The 24,649-nt window shown below is 35.9% G+C and overlaps 1 protein-coding gene across 2 annotated transcripts in view; it reads left to right on the forward strand.

Annotated features, from left to right (window-relative positions):
- The first annotated feature begins 225 nt into the window (after positions 1-225).
- Positions 226-24,649, forward strand: part of LOC131078735 (uncharacterized) — a 37,806-nt gene continuing 13,382 nt past the window's right edge. Inside the window, exons 1-6 of one of the 2 annotated variants that reach the window (XM_058016501.2) lie at positions 226-747; positions 899-995; positions 2,407-2,530; positions 2,911-3,723; positions 11,059-12,409; positions 12,571-12,711. In XM_058016501.2, coding sequence (XP_057872484.2) covers positions 468-747; positions 899-995; positions 2,407-2,530; positions 2,911-3,723; positions 11,059-12,409; positions 12,571-12,711 — 2,806 coding nt within the window. In that variant the 5' untranslated portion in view covers positions 226-467. The remainder of the gene's footprint in view (positions 748-898; positions 996-2,406; positions 2,531-2,910; positions 3,724-11,058; positions 12,410-12,570; positions 12,712-24,649) is intronic. The other variant, XM_058016502.2, reaches the window with a different exon arrangement.

A 24,649-nucleotide genomic window follows, 5' to 3' on the forward strand; every position in this document is an offset into this window, starting at 1 on the left:
TTTTTAAAATCGATTTCATGATATCAATATCAATAATTCTTAAAATATAAAATAAATAAATAAAATTCAATCAAAACTGTGTATAATTTTTGAATTTTTATATAGTAGTCATTATTTAACAGTTAACGTGTCAACATAAGTCTGACAATGGAGAAATGTGCAAGGCATCATCCATGAAACGGCGCCATTATCACAGTTGAACGCAATGCGTCTACAAAATGATAGCATAGGTTTACTGAGAAGGCCTATGCTTTTTGTGTGGGGACACGGGGAACTAAAAATCAAATAAGTCTTAATAACGATTTAGCGGTTTTTTAAATTTGTAAAAAAGCAATTTGGCGTTACTTAGGTGGTTATGATGGGATGGGGAAGTGGGAGTGGCAGAGACAGAGACTCAAGTTTGTGCTTTTAATGCTCGAGGCAGCTTTCACAGCTTTCAAGCCAGGGACAAACGTGATCACCAATTGATGCAACAAAAAAGGCAACCAACAAGTTGGTTTAATTCTCACATTATCTGTGTACTCACAACACCCAAGGTCGTTCGTTCATGGGCTGATTTGAGATCAATGAAGTCAAACATGAAGGAAGAAGAAGGTGTGTGCAGTGAGGAGGGTAGTACCAGTACATCTGGAGAAGGTGGAGAGGAAGAGGAGGATGAAGAAGAGTTGGCCCTGTTTAAGGATATGAAAGCTCGGGAGCGGCAAGAGTTCCTGCATCGCTTCTCCGATGACAGTGATGAGTCCATTTGTAAGTACAGAGTTGCTTGTGGATTGGGTCAAATTCCAGTACCTTTAGTTGGCCCATTTTGGCTGAATGTGTTTGAGGTTGCTCTTTATTTTTATATGGGTGGGAGTTAGAATTTGAAGTTTTGGAGTTCTGAGCAATGGGTTTGTTGCAGCTATAAAATTGGGGAGCTTTTCCAGCTTTAAGTTTTATATGTCGGGAAAGCATGGTGATCCACTCAATGCAGACACAGGAAGGACCGATTATAACTGGTGAGTTTCTGTTTATTGGTGTTGGAGCCATTCTTTTTTCTCCCTAATTTTTGACACTTATTGACCCTCTTTTAATGCGATCACCAATAGTCTTGGAAGTCAAGGGGTTTTCTTGACTTGCACCCTGTCTCGCCCGTGGTGAGTGCGGCCTATATAATGTGGCTTCTTTACAACAGGAACATGCCCAGCAGGCCTTGAATTTGGTAGTCAGACCATGGCATTCTGGAAAGGTTGGCACCAGGCATTTTTTGGTTTTGTAAATCCTGGTGGATGTTGTGTTGCATTCTGGGTCACGCTCCAAAGTAACACAGTGGGCCTGGAAATATACCCAATTCTCTCTTGAACAACCCATATTTGTTAGGCATAACATTGTCCATTTGGATTATGAGTCGCGGGAACCAGCATCGATCAAGAATGAGATTGAATTTGCTTCTCAAAGCCTTCCGTTTAGTAGCATGCACTAGAGAACTATCTTTGCTGACAAATACGAGTAGCCTTGAATTTTGTCACGTACCGAGCTCCTTTAGCATACTATATTTTCTGTTAACTTTATCAATGAATGCAGATTTTTTTATGTCCATTTTACATGGTGTTGTACACTGTAGAATGTGCAACTCCCAGTTACATGCTTCTATTGTTAATACGGTTGCTCAATTACTTTTTGTTTTGGTACATATTTAATTTACCGGATGTTTTCAGGGCGTTTTTTCTTCCAATCACACAATGTACTTTGTGTGAAGAAGTTCCGCTGACTATGTTTATTTTCCCTTTTCTGCCATTTTTAGGTTAGAATGATGGTGTCAGTTTGAGTTGAGTTGGCTTTGTGGCTTTTCCAAACCAGTGGTCACAGCGGCCGAGGTTTATCCAAAATTTCTACGTTCCATTGTGGAATTGAAATTATGGCCCTAGTTATAGAGGAAGTCAAGCTTGTATTACGTTCGAAAACCCATATGCTTGCGTGGTTATGTTGGTAGTTCAATCTGCATGCTGGCAAAGTGTGAAACGTTCAGGGCTGGTTGTCAGTCGTAGAGTGCACAGCAGTGCAGATGGAAGGTCTTATGTTTGTGTTCTAGTTAGGGTATGTCTAACACAATGTTCTTTAGGGTTGCACTGTGAACCTGTAGCATATTTGTTCCTTAATTGTATGGCGTGTGTCGTTCTCTTTGTCTAAATTGATTTCCGAGTGAATGGCGAACTTTGCAAGGGGCAAAATACAATCGTGTATTTTACAATAACTATATTTTCCCCCGTAATCTGGATTTTTTTAGTAGATAGTAAAAACTGGAAGTTTAAATAAGTGCTATTAGGAAAGTCCTCTGTAGCTCTTCACGGGAACAATTGTTATATTATTTGATTGCAGTTCTAAAACATGTAATGCTATTTATGAGATTGATTTTTGATCTGATTGCAGGCTTCTGACTCCGCCAGCCACTCCACTATTTCCAACATTGGATAAGAAGACTCCACATGTTGAGATTTCTGAGAGAAGCAAACTGCAGAGCAAACCCAGAACCACCAGTCCAAGAATATCAAGGGTGAGTCTTTTATAAATCCTGCCCTGTCCAAACAGCAAATATGCCTGACGCATATACTTACAAGTTACATGTATCTCTCAAATGTTTCTTTTTGTTTCGCTTACAAAAGGTGCTTCTTTGGCGTGTTGTTCAAAGGCTAGGGCGGTTCTTTATCTGTTTGGGTACCTGGTGATTAAGAGCAAGCAGCTAACTGCTGCCATGACTTAAACATTTGATTCCAGGATAATTAGGGCTTTTGCCATGTTACCTTTTCATTATTGACTATGTTGATTGCTATAAGATTTATTTTATTTGGACAGTTTCTGTTCTCTAATAACCATCAGTGAAATGTAGCCTATTTCGTCGGTCATCCTAACCGCATTGCATCTTCCCTATCGCAGACAGAGCGTAGTCCAAGGAGGACAAGAAGCAGTTCTAGTACACAGCATTCAAGTCTATTTTCTTCTTCGTGCAGTATCAGTAGCCATTCGAGAGGCAGAGCAACATCCTCAACTTCCAGAGGGAATCTCAAATCCCATCATTTAACTTCTACTGTTAGGTCATCTACTGATACAATCAATTCATCTGCTGCTTCGGCGAGGTCATCTACGCCATCCTCAAAGATCTCATCATTGACATTTCAGAGGTCTAGCACAGGTTCAACTTCCAGTCATTGTTCATCATTGATACAAAAAGCTGCACCTTCACTGCAAGGAAAAAACCACCTAAGGAGCTCAGTACAGCAACAGGTGCAGCATATGACTATTCCTCGTTCTCTCTCTGAGCCCCCTCCAAATTTAATTACAAGAACATCAGATAATAATGTCTTCCTTAAAAGGGGCTCATCCCCGGTCTCAAGTTACAGAGGAGTGACTGAAAAGAAATCCAGGCGTCAATCTGCATCCCCGGCCTCAAGTTACAGAGGGGAGACTGAAAAGAAATCCAGGCGTCAATCTGCATCACCAACCTTTTTGAGAAATGGTAGCTCATCAGAAAACCATGACCGTCAACCTCATGTCTCCAAAAACAAGGGCCGCAGAATGTCATCAAGCACTGATGTTAGGACAGATCCGAGCCTCAAAATAAAACAAAGGTCATACACAAGTAATAGAGTTCAGTCACCATCGAAAGGTGCAAGAAAATCAGAATCTGCATCAATTGTTTCAAATGTCTTGATGTCCAAGAGGTGTCCAAATACCAGGACACAACAAAGGGTATGTCTCATGATTTGTGAAAATTATTATGTGCATGAGTTATTAGTGATTTGCAACATTCAAAGGCCTTTGCGATGCAGATATATGCTTTTTTATGGTTAGATAGACAATTGTATGCATGCACACGATATTGCATGTATCTACTAAGCTTAAAATTCTGTGATTATTGTTCACCATTAACATTATTTTTCTATTTTAGAAATTGATTTTAGTAGTCACGAGAATTTTCAGAATAACAAAGGGATGCTTACTGGGGTCTGTCATGGCATCTGGGGCAGAGATGAAATGATCTTTTCCTGTTCTGCAAGGCTGCGGGGACAAGGATACATCCCCAACATTTTATACACCCCCCTATCCAGCCTCTGTTTTGAGGATGTCCAAATGTCCCCAGATGGTCTGCACTATATTTACAAAACATAAAACAAATAAGACACAAACAAAAAAGAATAATTTCCCCAAAAAATAGATGGGGTTATAAGAGAAAACCCCTGATAATAAATAAATTATTATGAATAGAAAGAAAGAGGAGCTGGCATATCCTCCATATTTCACGAATACTGTTCTGTCATTTACTAATTATTCATGAATGAGTGCTAATCGCACCCAGCCTAATAATCAGTGTGTGACTGTTAGTCCAAGTCAGCTAGCTAGACATGCTACCATAGCATGTTTTACTAGTGCAGGTCTTGATTGGGTCCCATGCATAGAACCTTGGAAACATTGTGTTGGGAATATCGATGCGTTAGGAACCCTTGTGAAAGCAAGGGCACGGATACTATGCTCTTAGGTTTGTATCTTCCTTGAACTAGAATGTTGCAACAAAAAATGAAATAATACTTGTCAGTTTGGAAGACAACAAAAGACTATTTTTGTGTACAACTATAGTCTATTGTTGTCATTCAGCTTCTTTCAGTTTGTTTGTAATGCGTGCTAAAAAATATATAAACTATATTTGATCACACTCAACACATTTGCCAATTATAGTCATGTCTCATGCAAGAAAGACATCTCTCCATGCTTGTTATGCATTTAAAGATTTTTAGATCCATTCATTTGACAATAAAGCAAATCTATTCAAGCTCTTCAATTCTAACAATTGTTATCATAGCTTGGTGGTTGGAGAAGAAATTATGAAAAGAAGAATGGTAGTTACAAACCATTGAAAGTGTAGAAAAGTGAAAAAAAAAGATACGTCAAGTGATGTAAGGTACAAAAGATTCATTCACAAGAGAAAGTAGTGGGGAGGTCTTAAAGTAACTAAATAATATATGGTGTTGATTCGTTTTCAAGAGCTTGAAGGGCATTTGCATAATTCCATTAAAAATATTTGACACAATTGAGCCTCTCTAAAGCTGGAGTCCCATGGAGTGGGGTTTCCTAAAGTAATTCAGTGAGTTCTACTGATATTTTTTAGGATTATTTTAACGTGGGTGATCTGATGAATTTTTTTATTGCTGTTTAAGCTCTGAAATTTGTGGAAGTTGGCGGTCTCTTAAATTTAATTATTTAGCATATTCAATTCAAGAGAATAAAAAAATAGAAAATAATAATAAAATAATTATTAAAAATTGAAAAGCTTCAGATGATTGACAAGTGGCAGGACAAAAGCTTTCGCTTGGGGGCAATTTCTAGCCCTCATTTTTTCCACCTGCTCAAATCTGCAGTCCTAAAAAGATTCCAACTAATCCTGTAGCAATTTTTTTTTTTTGCTTCATGAGGCCTTCTCAAAATTAGATTCTAAAGCTCTCCCATGGGACCCCAGCCATGGTAGATTAAACATTGTAAGGTGGATATTTATTGTGAGAGTTTGAAGTGCATTCCAGCGTGCTTGGCGCCATTCTTTATTGGCCAAGCCCAAATTGTGAAAAACAAAAGAAGAGCACGACTTGTAAAAAAGTCACATGTATATATCTATTGTCATATATTAGTGGAGTGAGCATGGTCCTATCTAACTTATGTGTGCATTCCTTGCCATTTGAGGAGTAAGGACATGAGGACAATTCATGTTGTAAATGTGACAAGATTGTGAATTCAATCATTGCCATACTTTTGTGTTGTATCAATTGTTGCCAACATGAAAGATTTGTGTACCCACAATCATAAAGAAAGGTTAGGTTTCCTGCCATCGAGTCTACTAACATTTCCCTATCATCTATGCTTGTTGTAGTTAGGTATGTTAGTTATTGAAGTCATCTCTTAAAGATATTTGGGGTATCTCTCTTTAAATTTAAAAACAAATGTCCTATGTTCCCTTTAAGAAAGAATTAACAGTATCATAAAGGAAGAAAGAGTTTGATAATTTTAAAATATAGCATTTTATTTGTAATTTTCAATTAAAAAAGAAAGAAGCTAAAGGAAAAACCATTTGTTTAAATAGGAAAGATTGGTAAAAGGGTTTAGAAAGAAAAGGAAAATTTGATGTGTAAAAATGATATTTTGGAAGAAAAACTACTGAAAGTTAAAAAGAAAAATATAGATCTAGAAGTAGTGTTGAAGTGGTTTGATAAACAATTTGGAATCCTTATTGTAAAGGGGGGTGAAATATTAGGGTTCCCACCATAGAAGGAAGAAACCGCTAATTTTTTGACCTAGGGACCTTTACATTCAAAAAAGGGGTTGAATCCAATAGATTAGTCACAAACTAGCAAGGATAAGGATTGAAAATACTAATTGGATTCAAGGTGTGAATTTGTTTAACCTCTTTTGTAAGTTGAATTGCTGCCAACCTGGAACTGAGAAATATAAGTAGATTCGGATCTGATCCCTGAAGGAGCTCCCAATTTGCCAGGACCGTGGTGCTCATCGCCTTGGTCCTTCAAACTTTTCACACACCAAAGGGGGATTGATTCATCACTACAAACAATGCTTATCCTGAAGATCACAGCTCTGTACTTGTTTCCTGCACACAAAAAGAAGGGGAAATAGGTTGGGAATAGTGGTTTGCCTAAGTCAAACCTCGGGTTTGGATTTGGAATTAACCATGAAATAGAAATAAAAGATAATTGAATTGTTGTAATGGAAGATTCTCCTTTTGAGGGAGATGCTGAATAATGACTGAAAACCAAATGATATACCTCCTTGTGAAGTTTTGTTTGTCTCCACACAAAATTAGGGTTTTATGAAGTCTTCAACAACATGGAACATGAATGTCAACTCCAATGCTTGAATTTTGACCTTATTGTTGCTCGAATGCTTGAAGGAAGACTGATTGCTCGCTCACTTGAATTTGGATGCTTGATTGCTTGATGTCGAATTGAATTTCATGTGTGTGGATTACCGGATGTATATCAAAATGAGAGGGGAAAGCCTCCTTTTATACTTGCTAGTTGAAAAACATATTAATTTTCTGACGAGTCGACGCGGGGCTAGGTTTCCTGCTCAATTTTTGAAATGGCAAAAGGGTTCAAAGAGGGGCCCAAATAGGGAGAACCGAGGCGCCACACCCTGGTCCTACCCATTTTTGGGGCTAGGATAAGGGGTTGAGTTGGTGTATGAGGTCATATTTGCATGGTGCGAGCAAAATCAAGTCCCAGTTAGACCTAGGGGTGCAAACGCTAAGGTAAGGACCCAAATGCGGTCAAAATTGTAAAGGGTTACAGTTTTAGGACGCCACACTTACAAAGGAAAATAGTTTTCAAAATGATGAAATATCAAAATTGTAAGAAGAAAGTAATTTTTTAGATCGATTACTTAAAGCATACCTAAAGAAAAATGTGTGCTTAAGGTATGAGCCTACTATGTAATGTCCTATGTGATACAAATGATTCGTGTTACTCATTTGATGAACAATTTGATATATGTGATATAGCCAAAGATAAAGAGTGTAAGGTTGGAGATAATAATGTTTTTGAATCTACAAATCTTGTTAGTTGTGATGATGAGAAAAAAATTGCAAAAAATGTGGATTTGGAGGTTATGAAAAGAATGTGTTATAATGGAAATTGTTTGGGAAAGTATGGGCAAGGAATTAGAGAAGGATTTGGATATATTAAAAGTAAAGAAAATACAAATGATGTTATAAGCTATGCAGTTACAAACAAGTCAATTCAAGAAATGCAATGTTTATCCTTCTATTATTTGTGAATTGAAGAATCATTTAAAAAAATTGTGTTGGAACAAAGAGTGGAAGAAACAATCTATGAAAAATTGCATATAGATGAATTGTGGATGGATTGATGTATTCAATTGGCAAAAGGTCACAAATATGTTCAATATGTTGTACAAGCATAATTATTCCCATATCAAACAAAATAGTAGTCAAACAAGGTTTGAATGTTTGAGTTGGGTGACTAATGATCATTTGTTATGGCTCAAAGGAAGTAATTGTCTTGCTATATGCTATTAGAGAAGCAAACATTAATTCCAAGTATCATATTATCAAGGGAACTGGTGAACAGTGGAGAAATCTACTTGGAGTTTTGTAGATCAGAAGCTCAGTTGGTAAATATATTCACAGAGGCATTAGCAAAGGAGAAATTGAACATCTAAGAAAAAAATGAGGATGTTGAAACAACTAGTGGTAAAAATTAAGGGAGTTGTTGGAATAAACTATTAATTTTCTTTCACCAACTATTAAATAATTGCTACCATAATGAAACAAAGAGGGTGAACATGTAGAATTATTTTGGAGGCTGAACTTACTAGAGAGGATCACATTCGATAATTTTATAAAGTTATAAGAATTTGATAAGATTATTTGGATTTTGTGGCATGAGGGAGCTTACAATATTAACCATTCATGATTGGTTTGAGCTCAACCATAAAGTATGAAGATTTGAAGAAAACCACCATCAATAACAAGAAATAATTACCTGTAGTATGTATTATTTAAAAAAGAAAACTTGTTGACTACACCTATTTTCACAATTTGGTTGTTTTAGTTTGTCTTGTTCCCGTTTAGTCTATCACATTTTCTGTTTTCTTTCCATAAGCAAATTTTATTCTAGCATCAAAGACATGCAGGGGTAGATATCATCCTTAAAACCATGTAAATTTAATCTACAAACTTTTGACCACTAAGGGCCACTTGAATTACATCCATGTAGAGGTATGAGATTGGAGAACTTATATATGTGAAATAAGTAGCATTGATCATAACTATCATTGTTATTTATGATCAATGCTACAATTTTTTTCATTATGACATCTATATGTATACACATACATACACATACATATATACATATGCATATGTATGTGTATATATGCATACACATATACATAGACATATATTTATATACATGTTAGATACACATATAAAGATGTGTAATCAATGCATATATAATATATTCATATATATACATAATACATATATATCTAATTAGTCACAACATTTGCCGAATTTCAAGGAAGAAATTCGAAATCAAGTGAGCTTCATGAAAATCTTAAAAATTCGTTTAAGTTCGCCCCAAATTTGTATGAAGAAGGGCCTGAACTTTTGTTTATTAAAAACTAACCATAAAATGCATTTTTAAACAATTTTTTTTTGAGTTTTTCACAATTATTTCATTTGAAAACCTAGTTTAGTGAATACTTGAAACCCAAGGTAGTGATACCAGATCAGCAACTACTTCGTTCAAAACCCTGGAGATTGCATCCATCGCAATCATGTTCCCTGATTCGGTATCGCGAACAGGTCTTCCCGTTAAGCGATCAATTTTCTTATTCCCATCTGCTGAATAAAATCCCGATATGTTTTTATTTTCTTTATAAAAATGTAATTAGGAATTAACGGGGAATGGGTGGCTATTAAAAGAGGGTCCTTATTTTCTATTTTAAATAAAATTTAATATATTTAAATGTATCAATATTGTTTTATTTTGTTTTTTTCTTCTTTAATATATTAATATTATACATTAAAATTTAATATTTTAAAATATATTTTTTAGATTTTTAAACATATATATATATATATATATATATATATATATATATATATATATATATATATATATATATATATATATATATATATATATATATATATATATATATATAAAATTTAATAATATATTAAATTTACTTATTTTAGTAATTTTGTGGATTTATTTATTTATATTAGTCTAATTTAATGTCGATTTTTTTTCCTTGTCGAACTTCATCTGAATTTTATTGTTGTCGAACACGAATTTGAATTCAAACCTTGTGACTTAGAGAGAGAGAGAGAGCCCCATCTTGGAAACTTGGAGAAGCACTAAAGAATATTATAAAAAAATGGGCAAAATGGGTAGTGCACACATGTGCATCCCCACACACATGATCCTAGAAACTTGAAGAAGCACTAAGAATTTTACAACAAAATGTGTAACATCAGGGCAGAATTCAAGCTTCTAATTCTAAGCTTAAACATATCTTGTTAAAAGGAATGCATTATCAAATGTATAATAATGTAAGAATGATAAGCATATAAATATGTTGCATGTAGAATCATGTACTCCCATGCAGAATTCAAGCTTCTAGTTCCAAGCTAAACAATATCTTGTGGAAAGGAATGCATTATCAAATGTATAATAATGTCAAGAATGATAAGCATATAAATGTATTGCATATGGAATAATGTACCCCCATCCCGTAAACTTGGAGAAACACAGAATCTTACAACAAAATGGGTAGCCTTGGGGCAGAATTTAAGCTTCTAGTTCCAGGCTAAAACATATTGTGCAAAAAGGAATGCGATACCAAATGCATAATGATGAGCAAAAACTAGAAGCAACTCAAAGTAGATCTTGCCCTGCCTAGACACATGAACATTTGGTGGTCTCTGTCTGCCTATTTGATCCTCCTACTGCTTCTGTTGCTCCTTTTGTTGTCCTATTGAAGGATTTACAAGGAGAGAAGTCTTGACATTGATTACAAGAGGCCGTCTAAAAAACATTCATCTTAGACCTAAACCACATATTTTTGGGATTATCATCGTATAAAAGATAGACAATGTAAGTTTTTCTTTCAATATAAATTTAGCTAAGACACATTATCTACCTCCATATTATGCGCATCTTGCAAGAACAGTACTGATTGAAGTTCCTATTGTAAGTGACTTCTGTTTAACCAGATTTAGTAGAATAGGTCATTAAACACCTTATGACTGCATTTCATATTTTACTAACACTGTTTTGGGTGATTTGTGGGGAGACTGTAAACATGTCTAGCACTTCCACAATGTGGAAGAATTGAGCATGGTACAACTGCAAGACAAATACAATTTATGACATGCTTTCATCTTATATGCTTCACTATTCGATGCTATTTTTATAGGCAGCCTTTTATTTTGACATGCTTATTATGTAAGTTGCTTTTTCTTTTCATGAATGCCAATCTTGCTTATTTCTTTGTCAGAACTCACAAAGCATGTTCAGGCCCTTACTATCAGATTTACCAGTTACATCTTTCTATGCCAAGAAAGCAACTCGTGTGCTATATCAAGGAAATATCGACAATTCATCTGTGTCTACTAGTGGTAATGGATGCATTGCACCTGTTACCAAAGTTCCTGATAATAGTAACAAAGATCTGGAAAATGAAAGTAGCAAATGCTCCTTTACCCACGATCAAGTAAAAATCGAAGACATTGAAAAGACAGAGGTAGAGAGTCAGGTAAAATATGTAGTCAGGGAGGAGTCTACAAATCAAGATTCTCAATATGTTTCAGCTCAAACTCACCAATGTTTGCTAGATGACAGAACTGTTCAATCTGCTCTGGGAGTTGGGAAACCTGACATGATTAGAACTAGCCAAGGGGGCCTTCGATCTGAATTCCAAAGCAAGGAAAGTTGTGCATGTTGCCGAGACAGTGATGATGGTCAAAGTTGTGTTGCAGGAGAAAATGTTCCTGTACAGGATGTGCATGGCAATGTACTTTTAGAGGGTAAGGCTGAACTGTGTTCTAGGCTTGTTGATTCATTCAAATTATCTATAAATACAAAAGATAATTTGCAAGATCAGGAGGCAGATACTCGGGATAATTTTGATTCATCTGGGAATGTGCTTTATCTAACAAGTTCTTGCAAAGGGTTGAACAATGACAAAATTGCATCAAGTTCAAAACTTAATGACATGGACACACACAAATTGGAATGTCATGTTTTAAGACAAGTGAATATTAGCAGACCCCATTTAGAAGATTTGGCATGCAAATCAGATGTGCAAGTGACACCTGGCATTCTTACAACTCCTAGAGACCAAAGCGGGATACATGAAGCTGGGGTTCTTAGTGAGGGGGCTGCTATTGAAGGTTCTATTGTCTTTTTTGCTGATATTGTTAGTGATAGATGCAGTGGAAAATACAAAGCAGGAGAGAATGCTGTTACTGGAACTGAAGGTCAAACAAATCCTTTGAAACACAAAGATATAGAAACCTATTCAGGGAAAGAAAAGCTTCTATTGCTACAAGAGAGCTTATTTGCTAGTCAAAAGGATGAGAAACCAATTGAAGGAATTGCACAAACCAACAATCAAGATACAGCCTGTCTGTCCAAAGACATCTTAATTTTAGAAACGCAGGAGCAGAAATATTGCTGCAGCAAAAGCCCTGAATTGTTTGAGAATTCTGGGTGCTTACTTTTTGAAAGAAACAGAGTTGATTCAGTAACACAAGCATCACCTGCACCATGTAAACAAGCCAAAGAGTGTGCAGACAGTGGTGGTGATTCTATGACATTTGAAATTGGCAACTCATCAAAAGCTTATGGTAATGCCTTATTTCATTACAAACTTATGGTAATGCCTTATTTTTAAATGAGTATGCATGCATTAAAAAATGTAATCACTATAATTGCAAAAATGTAATCACTATAATTGCAAAAATGATAGTTTTATGATTTATCAACTTTCATTCTGATACTGTATCAGTCAATGCTAGTCCAAGCAATTTGGAGACAGAAATGGAGCATCCCATTTCATCAACACTGGAAGGGAATGCATGTTCAGATGGAAATTCAATGCTTCATGTTCCAGAAGTCAACAAAGCTCAACAGGTTCATGTTTCTCAAGGTATGACTCAGTTTATTTTTGCCTCCTTATCTAATATGAAGGCATTTAGGCACATGTTAGTTTCCAGATCTTGCTTTTCTTGTTTATACTATCTTGCAAATAACATTTACAGCTAGGCAATTCCTAAAACTTGAAAATTACTTTTCTTGTGTGAATTGGATGGTGACATGGAGGATGGCACCCTAGTAAATTATTGTGTTATACCTTGTAAGGGACATGCAACAAAATATACTGCACAAACTGTTACATACTCATAAAGACAACAATATGCAGGATTACGTTCTTTGATTCAGTATGAATAGGGATAATATGTGTGTACATCTTGAGTGGGCCTGAAGATGAATCTGTGTGTGCTCCATTTTGGAGGTCATATTTTCAATTCCAAGAGGAAAAGGGTCGTACATTTTAATGAAAAAAATATAAATTAAACTGAAGCAAATCCCCTTTTTGAATGCTTGCATAAGGGGGGCTTTCATACACCAATTCAGTGTCTTGCTTGGCAGAGACCTAAAGAACTATCTTTTAACTTTTTACCCAAAGTTGCCAGTTCAGGTTTGGGTTTCGAGATGGACTATGCAATGTGACAGATTTTTTTTCGCAAGGGTTCAGGTACAATTTTGTATGTATATATAATTTTCTAACCTAATATCATATTTAAAAATGTATAAATATAGTATGTATATATAATTTTCTAACCTAATATCATATTTAAAAATATATAAATAATATAGGTTAATAATTTTTTTATATTAAAATATATAAATATAATATGTTATATATTATTCAAATATTTAAATATAATAATATATTATATAAAATATAATTGTTGACAATAAATGCCCAAGGTTTGTACTATTTATGTTAGAAACTTAAGTCCAATGTGATACAATAAGAAGGAAAACATAATTGGTGTGCTAGATTACACATACAACCAAAAGAAAATACACATTAATCTACACATCATAAGATTCTGCCATATATTTATTTATATCATCAATCTTACGTACTAGCTTTCATACCCCAAGCATAGATATATGCATCACGTATGCCTTTTTGTTATACTTTTCTCTATTCCATATTATATATCTTGTATCTCTGTTTTCTTTATCCTTAGATTTATTCTTCTTATATCCTTCATGTCTCTCATATATCTTGCACAGTCACTCTTATACATTCCATTCTCTTTTCCCACTTTTCCCTTCCTTACAAGCCTCTTAGTGCCTCTTCATAATGCCTTTACATCATATCCTTTCATAATGACAATTATCTTCTTCCCCTGAATTTACCTTTCCTTATGATATTTGTCCCCTTTATAGCTTTTTTAGGTGTATTAGAGATGTTTTAGGGCTACTTAAGTGGTATAAAATCCATAAATGGGTCTAGAATTACCCTAGTGACATGTTTGGTATTGTAAAACCTCCTGCATCACTCTATTTTTTATCTAATGCCTATAGGTGGTACTGCAAGTCCCTCTAGTGTAGTGTGCTATTTTAAACAAGCTTGTTATGTGTCTTTCCTAAATGTTGCACTTTCTTTTGTGATACAGCAGAACCCTTTATGGCATTAAATAATATCATATATAGTAGTATAGCACTATCTACGGTACCACTAGTATTTGCCAACAATAATAAACTAGCAATTGCACCTTGGTGTGCAATGGGTACGCCGAATGTAAGAATAACAGCAAAATTAATTAAGAGGGGAAATAGAATAACAACAAAAACAAATTGTTAAAGTGGAATGTTATAATTTGTTATTTTTTAATAAGTTAAACAAGGTCAATAATTTACTGTATAGAGATAATTCATTTATTACGAAAAATCAGGTAATGGCAATCAAGGAAAGGAAGATTGAAATATTAGAGTTTTAGGTATATATAAACATGAGAATATGATGAATGGGTAATATTATTCCGAAAGGATATGTACAAATTGCATAATATAATTACGAACATTATATAATTGTACATATGGCGTACATTATTTTGTCCCTAGATGTAAGCATTTGAAATGTCCTTTGAACCTCTCAAGCAAATGTATAATTAACATGTATAGAGGAGGTCTTAAAAATCTTTGCATATCTTCCTCATTCATAGATTTTCAATTGTATTCCAATCTCCTGTAAGAGGATGCATAGTTGATTTCAGACTATAAAGAAGGATATTACAAAACAATAATTGACAAAGTAACATATTACAAAATGTTTTGGTTACTATTCTTCTTTATAGTAGCATATTACAAAACAATAATTGACAAAGTAACATATTACAAAATGTTTTTTTTTTAATAAGATGAACAATGTAATAAATTTTCATACAAATTTCATTCATTTATCATGAACATCAGGTTTTTGAAATAAAGGATAGGAAGTTTCATATGTTAGGATTCGTAGCTTGTATAATATGATCACAACCAAAACCATTCTTTTGAACACTTCATATACTGTAACAAAACAACATAAATTGTTAATGTTTGATAGTACATGCTTGGTAACATTTTGGAGATAGGAAGAAGAGTGAGGGGGAGATCAAGAGAGAAAAATATAGATAGAGATATAGAGGAGAGATGGAGAGAGATGGACTGAATAAGAGAGAGCTTATTAGATAGATAGGGATAGAGGAAGTGATATAGATAGAGGGAGATAAGGAGAGATAGGGAGAGATATGGATAGAAACATATAGAAAGAGGAGCAAGAATGAGATAGAGAAATAGAGAAATAGATATATAGAGCATGAAAGATGGAGTAAGAAAGAGATAGAGATTATGAGATATAAAATAAAGTATACAAAAAATATATAATTTATATTTTGAGCTATTGGAATAGATCTTCCAAAAGGCAACCATATTTAATGCCACTGATTTGATTTTCTTTCCCTAGATTTTGTAAGTGATGTCTTTCTGGCATACAAGATGCACATTAGAATATTGAACACCCGCAAGAACCCTCATATCACCCATAATAAAGGACATTGATGATGATGAATAGTGAGGGTCGTATTCATCATCTTGCATGTCTTTTTAAAGAGTCTGTGGAGATAATTGTAGATGGAGAAGGAGAGAGATATGGAGAGAAGGAGAGGGAGAGATAAAAGGAGTGAAGAGAGAAGGATAGATAGCGATGAAAGAGATAAGTATATAGGTAGAGAGGAAGAGGGAGAGGAAACGATAGGTAGAGATATAGAGATATGAGGAGAGATATAGAGAGAGGAGAGGGATAGAGAGATCGAGAGACATATAGAGTGATAGATTGAGATGGACAAAGGGAGAGAGAAATAGGGGGAGATAGAGAGGGAGAGAGAAAGGGAGAGAGATAGAGATATACCGATAGACAACTTCAAAGGTCTGTAGAGAGAAGTCATATCTTCAAATCAACTATGCATCCACTTATAGGGATCCAAACATGACTAAAACAAAATCTTTGAATTAGGAAGATACTCAAGTTCCATTACCAATAGGTTGTTTGTTACTAAAACTTATTGAAGTTAGATTATGAAAGTAATATAATAATTTTGTTACTATATATTGATAATTTAATTTTATAAATTAATTGAATATAATAGAATGTAATTATATTTAATTTAATAGTACAATTAAAATTAATTTAGCAAAATAGATTTTATTAGACCTATTCAAATTAAAGAAACTCATTCTCATATTGTAATTGTGTAGCGTCCTAAAATTGCGACACTTGCAATTTTGACTGCATTTGGGTCTTCACGATGGCGATGCAACATGGAACCTGAATGGAGACCCTGAAACTTGTTCATGACATCAAAAACTGCATTTCTCAGCACCCTGGCCTGATCCTCCTTGCACCCTGCTGCCCCTGGAGGTGGGACCATGGCGCCCAGCGCCCTGGTCCCTGGCCCTATGTTGGGCCCAGTCTCTTATGGGGCTTCGGGTCTTTATGTTTGCAAATTGGAAAATAACATTTCCTGGTCGGCCTAAGGTCGGGAAAATCAGTCTTTTAACCCTAATTGACAAGTATATAAACTACATTTCCTCTCCCATTTTGGGAGATGGAAAAAGGCGTGGAAATGATACTCAAACATTCAAGCATTCAAGCATTCCTTCAAGCAATTGATCATTCTAAGTCTCCATTCAAGGCTAAGTGTTGCATTCAAGACAAGGATTCAACCATTGAAGAGGAGATCACATACTACAACATACAACATACAACAAACAACAACATCTACACCTTCGCATGTAAGAATACAAACATTCTTACAACAAGGTACTAGTACTTGTTTTACATTACAAACATTTACATTTACAGCATTCTCATTTCTTGGTTAATTCCAAAACCGGGGTTTGACCTAAAGGCAAACCCCTCATCCCTAACCCCCCAATCGTCCTCTCTTTTTTGTGTGTAGGTTGTAGATACGCGGCTGTAATTGAAGATCTGGAATCCTTGTGCAGAGACGAACAGATCCACCTTCGTTTCGCGGATTTTTCGGAGGACCGTGTGCACGCCGGGCGCCATCGTTGTGTCAATGAAATGTACACAATCCAAAATGTTTGGTTTGAGTTGCAGAGCAAGAGTTGTACAAAAAAAACATCATTATCAAACATTGCAAAAATGGCATTTCCTCCCACACAGTCGAGGCTAACAATCAGCTGCACATCCTAACGAACCGTGCTTTAGTCCAACAACATATTTTCCTCACCATGTTTTTCGTGGATTCAAGAAACTATCCATGAATGTTAAGCGGTTGCCCCAAACGGAAAACAGAAATCTGTTGCATTCCATAAAGATTGCGTCTTGTTTGTCGGAATAAAGGCTTAAAGGCGGCAAATGGATCCATCTGCCGGCTAGGTATAGTCATTAATATTCAAGCGTTGTATAGCTGGAATAGTTCTGAATCTGATTTGACAGTCATCATACACTGCAAAAACGTGGGCTTTTAAACCAAGTTCTTAATTCAGCATTCTCGTGAAAAGGTTATTGTGAGCAGGAAGTATAAGAGAATGTGTACATGCTAAATAGTCTATACGCCCACGCTTTGCCCCTCACAATAGTCACATCAGACTTTTTTGACAGGCATTCCTTGGATTCATGCGCCTCCAAATAAACGGACGGTCAAAACTCACCCAATTGTCTTGTATTGGCTCCTCGTGATTTTCAACCAGTGATGGGAAAAAAATAGGCAGTCCATTTCAAATAAGGGTACGCCTTCGGCGTAAATAATCTACGATTCTATAGTATCAAATGGGTCAAGTTCCACTCATATTGCCAATTTTTGATGCTGTACATAAAATACACCACAGTTATACACATTTAGTAGTTAAATAATTAGAGGATTTGGCTTTATCAATGATAGGTCATGTAGTTGAGGAGATTGAACATGCCCAAACCAGTTTGAATTGAGTAGATAGTGTGTAGGAGTTGAACAGCAAAAAAAAATGTAATGAAAAACACAGGAATCTTGAAAAAATAATGCAGCCCTATGTAGGCTAGCTAAAAAAGGTGGATTTTGATCTTGAGAAAGAAGAAAACTCTTTGAGCTCTATTGATGCTAGTGTCAATTCAAGAATCATGTGAAGAGGAAGCACAAATATTGCGTAGAAGTTCTTTGTTGTGAAACCTTAGTAGGTTTGACACCACCAACATTGCATCATTAATTTTGCTTTGACTATTAATGTCAAGTTGCAAGGACAATACACTCAAGTTATTGATAATTTTCTTCACATTGAAGAGAAAAGATTTTCAATGCTTTTTATAAATTTTTTTAGCCTATTTTGATTTTTTGTATGGGTACGACCTAGGATTGCCTAGGATAGACCTATAGGGGACTTGATGTGCCAAGCTTGAGCCAAACCTTTCTGATTTCACCCCCAAGGACACAATTTTTCTACAATGACCCCATTTTGTTTTTTAATCAATTCTCTCTCATTGTGCCTTGTAACAATGCAAAATATCTCAAAGATTTCCTTTCTGATTTGTTTTGAAAGCAATTGGTGGGGTTTTCTGGTCGAATATTTCCATGGACCTCTATATGTATATCCATTCTTGGATTTTGCTAGATCAGTAACTCTTTGAATGCAAAAACCTTTCAAATACATTGCTAGAGCTAAAAGCTTTGATTGCTTGCCATGGAGATTTTTATTGAGCCCTCTCTTGTAAGTTTTGGGCCCACTAAGCAATATTTGTGTATCAAGCCTTTGGAATTTACTTTTCTTATTGGTTGATTGTAATGTGGGGCCCTTTATGCCAACTTAGTGTTTTAAGTTATGTGTTGCTCATATTGGATTGCAAGCTTTGACACAAGGCTTGATCGAAAAAATCAAGTCTCTGTTGGAGCATTGGGGTCATGCAATCCTAGTTGGTGGAGTGTCATTAAGACGACTATTGAAGGATTTTTTCATTAAACTAGTGTAACAAGGGTGTTTTGGGTAGTGGCCTGCTTCTTTGACGATTTAAAACGTTTGGGGATGATATGGGATATCCTAGAATCTTAGTTGGCAAATAAGACATTTTTTTGGGTTTGATTCTGCTCAATGTTGGCCTCATAAGTGTAGTTGTATTGAAGGGTCGTGCAATTTTGAAAAAAAAGCTCATTTTGAGGCTGTATACAAAATAATTAGGTTAGAAAAGGTTAGTGAAGGGAAAAATTTGTCATGGAAGTGATGATTGTGTGTTTGCCCAATAAATTTGTCATGGTAGTGGTAAACTCACGGTTCTCCTAGATGGTAGTGCCGAACATTTTCACTAGTAAAGCAATGAATGAGTCTGTGTGGATAGGGAGTTGGTTTTGGAATGTTTGGTCATTCATTTCTAGTTTGGATGCTTGATCTTTCAATTACTTGTGCTTGGGGGGTTGTAGGAGGTACATATCTTGTTTGACTACATTTTGTTGAGGGTTGATTCATTGTGTATGATGGTGTTTAGTTCATTTTATGACTATTGTAAGCTTGCTATAGAGGTCCAATCATGTTGGGAGTGTGTTGCATGTGTATAGAAGGCTCCAAAACTTGTAAGCTATTGTAGCTATGAAAGCCTTCTAATGTATCTATACTTACCTGATTCCTAGTGGAACAAAGAGTTATTGCTCTCTAGTCTAGAGTTTTTTTGTTGTTGTAAATAAGGACATTATGCAACTAGTTAGCTTTTAGTGTATCTAGGAGAGTCCTATTCACACTTTTAATTCCACACTTAAGGGACTTTTTGTTTTTTATTGCTTTTTATCTCACCTCATAAGGATGTGACAAATATACACACCTTTAGAGGCACCTATCTCATGTGCGTGACATATTAGGTACATTTGTCTTATGCACATGTAAGGTGGTTAGATTCCACAACTACCTTTTCATCTCACCCCTTTTCTATATAATCAATAGGTTCTCATGTAATGGTAAGCTTTTGAAGATTGTCCATATTGTATGTATAATATCATTGCATTTTGGTATTATTGTAAACCTCTAGTAGAATGCATATCCTTGTTTTGTAGGATCTAATAGATTGTGAGGGTCAAGTTCAGACTTGAGCATTTTTTCACTTGGAAGTGAGTTTTCCCCAAGTCAATGGTGTGTGTTTTAGTTAATTGGTTGATTCACATACCATTTCCATATTAGTGTGTGTGGTAAGATATTTATTTGGTTAATTTGCACATGGTTTATGTTGGTTTTGACATCTTTTGCTAAGGCTAGTGGTGCATCCTAATGATTTCTTGAGTTCATGACAACAAGTATCCATTTGCTAAGGACAAAGTGTTCTATAACCTACTTGTTTATGGATTAGGTGGTATGAGACCAGGTTTGGACAACTTGAGATTGTGGTTTTAGTGACTTTTTCCTAAGAGTAGATCGCGTGGATAAGGAAGCTTGGTGTCTTTTGAGCCCAAAATGGAATCAAGGAAGTGGTTAAGAACAATGAGAATGGGAAGTGAAGATGATGTTCTAGTTAGGTTCTAGAGGTACTTGAAGAAGATGTAACCTAGATATCAATAGTAGAAGAAAAGCTTGATACACCAAAATCTAGAAGGGTTGATGGTTGTTTCAATAGAATAATTGGACATTCCAAAAGAGTGCCAAGAAGATGGTGAATTTGAGAAAGCGGATGTAGAGCAAGGGTAGTCTTCTAAAATAAAGAGATTCTTCAAAGCCGAGACCAAGATTGACATTCAGCCCAATGATGGTGAGACTAGTGTTGAAAAATTGGACTGAAAGATGTCCCAAATGGAAGTGTGTTTCAATTAACATCAGATTACTCCAGATTTCTTTTGTGAGATCAAACTTGCTGGGTATGCTCTTATGTGTTACGGGGGCTATGCGCACTTCTTGGAGGTGTTGGAAAAGTACCACCATTGTCCAAGTGGGTTGACTTCTAAACACTATTGAGGAAACAAACCTACACCTTTTTCTATGAAGAGGAAAGAATAATGCAATGACATCATTTTGAGTAAGAGCATGGGCAAAGCGTACAAGCTTATACAAGTGAGTTTACACAAAGAGCAGCTCAGCTTGGTAAGGATGTTAAGGAATGCGAGAAATTGATCGAGAAATTGATCAAGTATGTGGGATGTTTGTTGGATTATCTACAAAGGGCAATACTCATGGTCAAATCGCAAAACATAGATGAGGTTTGTACCCAAGAACACTACCTTGAATTGGACAAGAAGGGGTTCTCTTCCAAAAAGCATAAGGGTAGCGAGCAAATTTAATTGCTTGCATTTTGACAAAGATGATAGCATGGAAGAGAGGTGTTAGGAAACTTCACCCTAATTGGGCTTCTATTCATGTGAACAAAAGCAAAGGTGTTGATTATGTGGAAAAAGGCATAGAGGTCACTCAAAAGTCAAAACGCATTGGATGAAGAAGGGTACATAGAATTTGGCATGCTTAAGAATGTTAGTTGAATGTTGTCTACATGCTCCAATTGAATGGTGTTGTTGAGAGATGAAATCAAACACATGGTATGTTGAGGAATTCCCACTTGGGATATATATATATATATATATATATATATATTAGGCCAAGGATGTTTGCACAACAATTTACTTGTTGGACTACTCACCCACCAAAATTCTCAATGTTGTCACTTTGAAGGAATCATGGATATGGAATAGGCCTTATATTTCCCATCTTTGTGTTTTTGGATGCACAACATGCATGCACATTCCAAAGGAGAAATGAAAAAAGTTACACATGCACATTCCAAAGGAGAAATGAAAAAAGTTGGATATCCTTGAAGTGTATCATTCAGATACGATGGTGAGACCAAAGCCTGCCGACTCATGGATGCCAACATCGAGAAGTTGTACATTATAGTGGAGATGTGGTTTTGACAAGAGGGGCAAGTCCAACTCGCTTTCCACATCATCACTTGTTCTAGGCGTTTCTCTTGTTATACCTTTAGATGATGATGACAATGATGATGGTATATGTCAACTAGGTCCTCAAGTTCTGGCATTCACAAGTAGTAGACAATGAATACGTAAGTGGTGTACCAACTCCATATGTGATGTAAAGTTGGATGGCATACTGGACACATCAACTTTATGGCAAAATATTCGTAATGTGGTTCGTGGTGAGGTAAACTTAGCCCTCCTAAGTGTGATTGTTTAGAATTCTGAACTTAAATAGTTGAAGAAGCCCTAGAGCCTGAACATTGGACAAATGCTATGGATGTAGAGTATTAGGCACTTATGAAGAATAAGACATAGGAACTTGTTGATCCTTCAATAGGAAATAAGTTTATTGTTCCCAAGCTATTTTCCACCGACTATCTTGACGTGGGAACAAGTTTCGGGGATGTGGGTAGGGGGGCCTAAGTTTGGGGATGGTAGGGGGACGACGATAGGGGCGGCGGGGTAGTGGTGCTGAACTACATATAGTACTTGAAAAATTTAGTTATAAAAATAGGTATCTGTATAAGGAATGAGTAAACACATTGCAATGATTGCATTGAACGTTAAGTTATAAGTAGAAAGTTTGTGTTGGAGTATCTTAAAAGGATCTAACCCTAAAGACAGTAAAAGCTCTAATTACCTCTATAATTTCAGCTCAAGGTACGGAAATAATAGCATAAATCTATTTTGATTTTGTCATCATGAAAATCATCTTTATATGTGTAATGACAACCCTAGAGGATCTTTTATTTTTTAACAAGCATAAGAACCATGCAAACTGAAACAATGCTATCTCTGCTATTTAAGTACTGATAGTCTGATAACAATTACAAGCTGATACAAATGTTGTACAAGGCAGCACATTGAAAGACACTTTCTAGATTGCCCACATTGTATTAAACTAGCACCCATAGCACCCAATAGAAAACAATAAAGGAAAATAGCTTGAAAAGACAGCTGAAATGATAACTCTAGGTAGGGAACACACATTTTGATTTAAATTACTGTATACAACAATGCAGGTCTGATACAACTGGAAAATATGTTGCAGGTCTGAAACATCACCATTGTAGGTACAAACAACCCCTAAAAGCCTCCTAAGACTCACTTTATGCAACCATGTTTGCCCCCAAACAATGCCAAACAGCCTGAGATAGACTCAACGATACCAAACAGTCTTCAAAAATTACTAGTCAGTTTGCAAGTCTCCTCCATGGTTGAGGGACGTCTGGGAGTCTCAGGGACATCACAGCATCCCCTTGGGCATTTCTAACACAAGAAACTTTTGAGAAACGTTCCCTGGTGAGGAAACGTCTTGGAGTTTGGCGGAGGAAACTTGGTGGCAGTGGAGGGATGGCGGAGGTACGTTTCTCAGGCGTCCCCGCGTCTTGGGGACGTCCCCATCTTGGAAACTTGTGCATTTTCAGGGGGGACACGTTCCTGTAAGTTTGTTTTCAAGACCAAGTACATGGTAGGTGGCATCAAAGAGAAGTAAAAGGTGACACTTGTCGCAAAGGGGCTACCCTTGGAAGGTTTTGACTATGAGCAGACTTTTACTCCCATAGCTAAGATAAAGAACAATAGAATGGTTTTGCTGTTGCTGTGTAGTTTAGGTAGAGATTCCATCAAACAGATGTAAAAAGTGCTTTTCTTAATGGAGAATTGAAATAAGAAATTTATATGACTCAAACCAAAGGGATTTGTTGCACTTGGTCAAGAGTAGATTTGTAGACTCATCAAATCTCTCTACGGTCTCAAGCACTCTCTTAGAGCCTGGTATATCAAAACAGATGAACATTTTGTGCAACAGGGAATTTTTCAGTCACCAAATCTTTACCCCAAAGAGCGAGGGGGATGTATTGATTCTTATTGTATATGTTGATTGTCTTGATTTGGAGGTATGGCAAACAAGACATCACATATTTGATCTGTTCCATCTCCTCAAGTGAGTGCCACTCTCTAATGTCAATTATTTAGGAGTGTCACTTATGTGACTTACACAAGGCTACATATCAACTATGCTGCTGATTATCTTTCATAGTTCATGTAGAAACCAAGGTTATAATATTGGAAGGCAACAAAGTGTGTTAAGGTATGGTCATGGTATGTACTATGAAGCATGGCTTGGAAGTCGGAATGACATAACTAATTCAAGAGTTCTGGATCAGGTTGGTTCTTAAGTTGAGCACATGCTTGGAGTAGTATTAAGTTCAGTTGTAGATTGTACAGTGAGTTTGTGATTGAAAGGTAACTTGTGGGAATTCTTGGTAATGGTTTGAAACATTACCACAATGCTCATGGAGGTATTAACTTATCATTGCATGCTGTACGCAAGTTTGGAGATTTAATATGAATTGTGTATTTGTGGCTGATGAAGTGCCTTTAATTGTAGACAAAGTAAGGCTGAAGGTAGATGATGGCGTTAAAGTGTATCCTTTGGTTGACAAGTGTTGTAAGGTGCATTTTGCTAACGAAGTTGCTGCTGAAGTATATCCTTTGGTTGATGAAGTGTTGTAGGGTGCATTTTGCTGACAAAGTTGCTGCTGAAGCATATTCTTTGGTTGGCAAAGTGTTGTAGGGTGCATTTGGCTG

This window comes from Cryptomeria japonica, chromosome 9 (assembly GCF_030272615.1).
Source record: "Cryptomeria japonica chromosome 9, Sugi_1.0, whole genome shotgun sequence".
Lineage (NCBI taxonomy): Eukaryota > Viridiplantae > Streptophyta > Pinopsida > Cupressales > Cupressaceae > Cryptomeria > Cryptomeria japonica.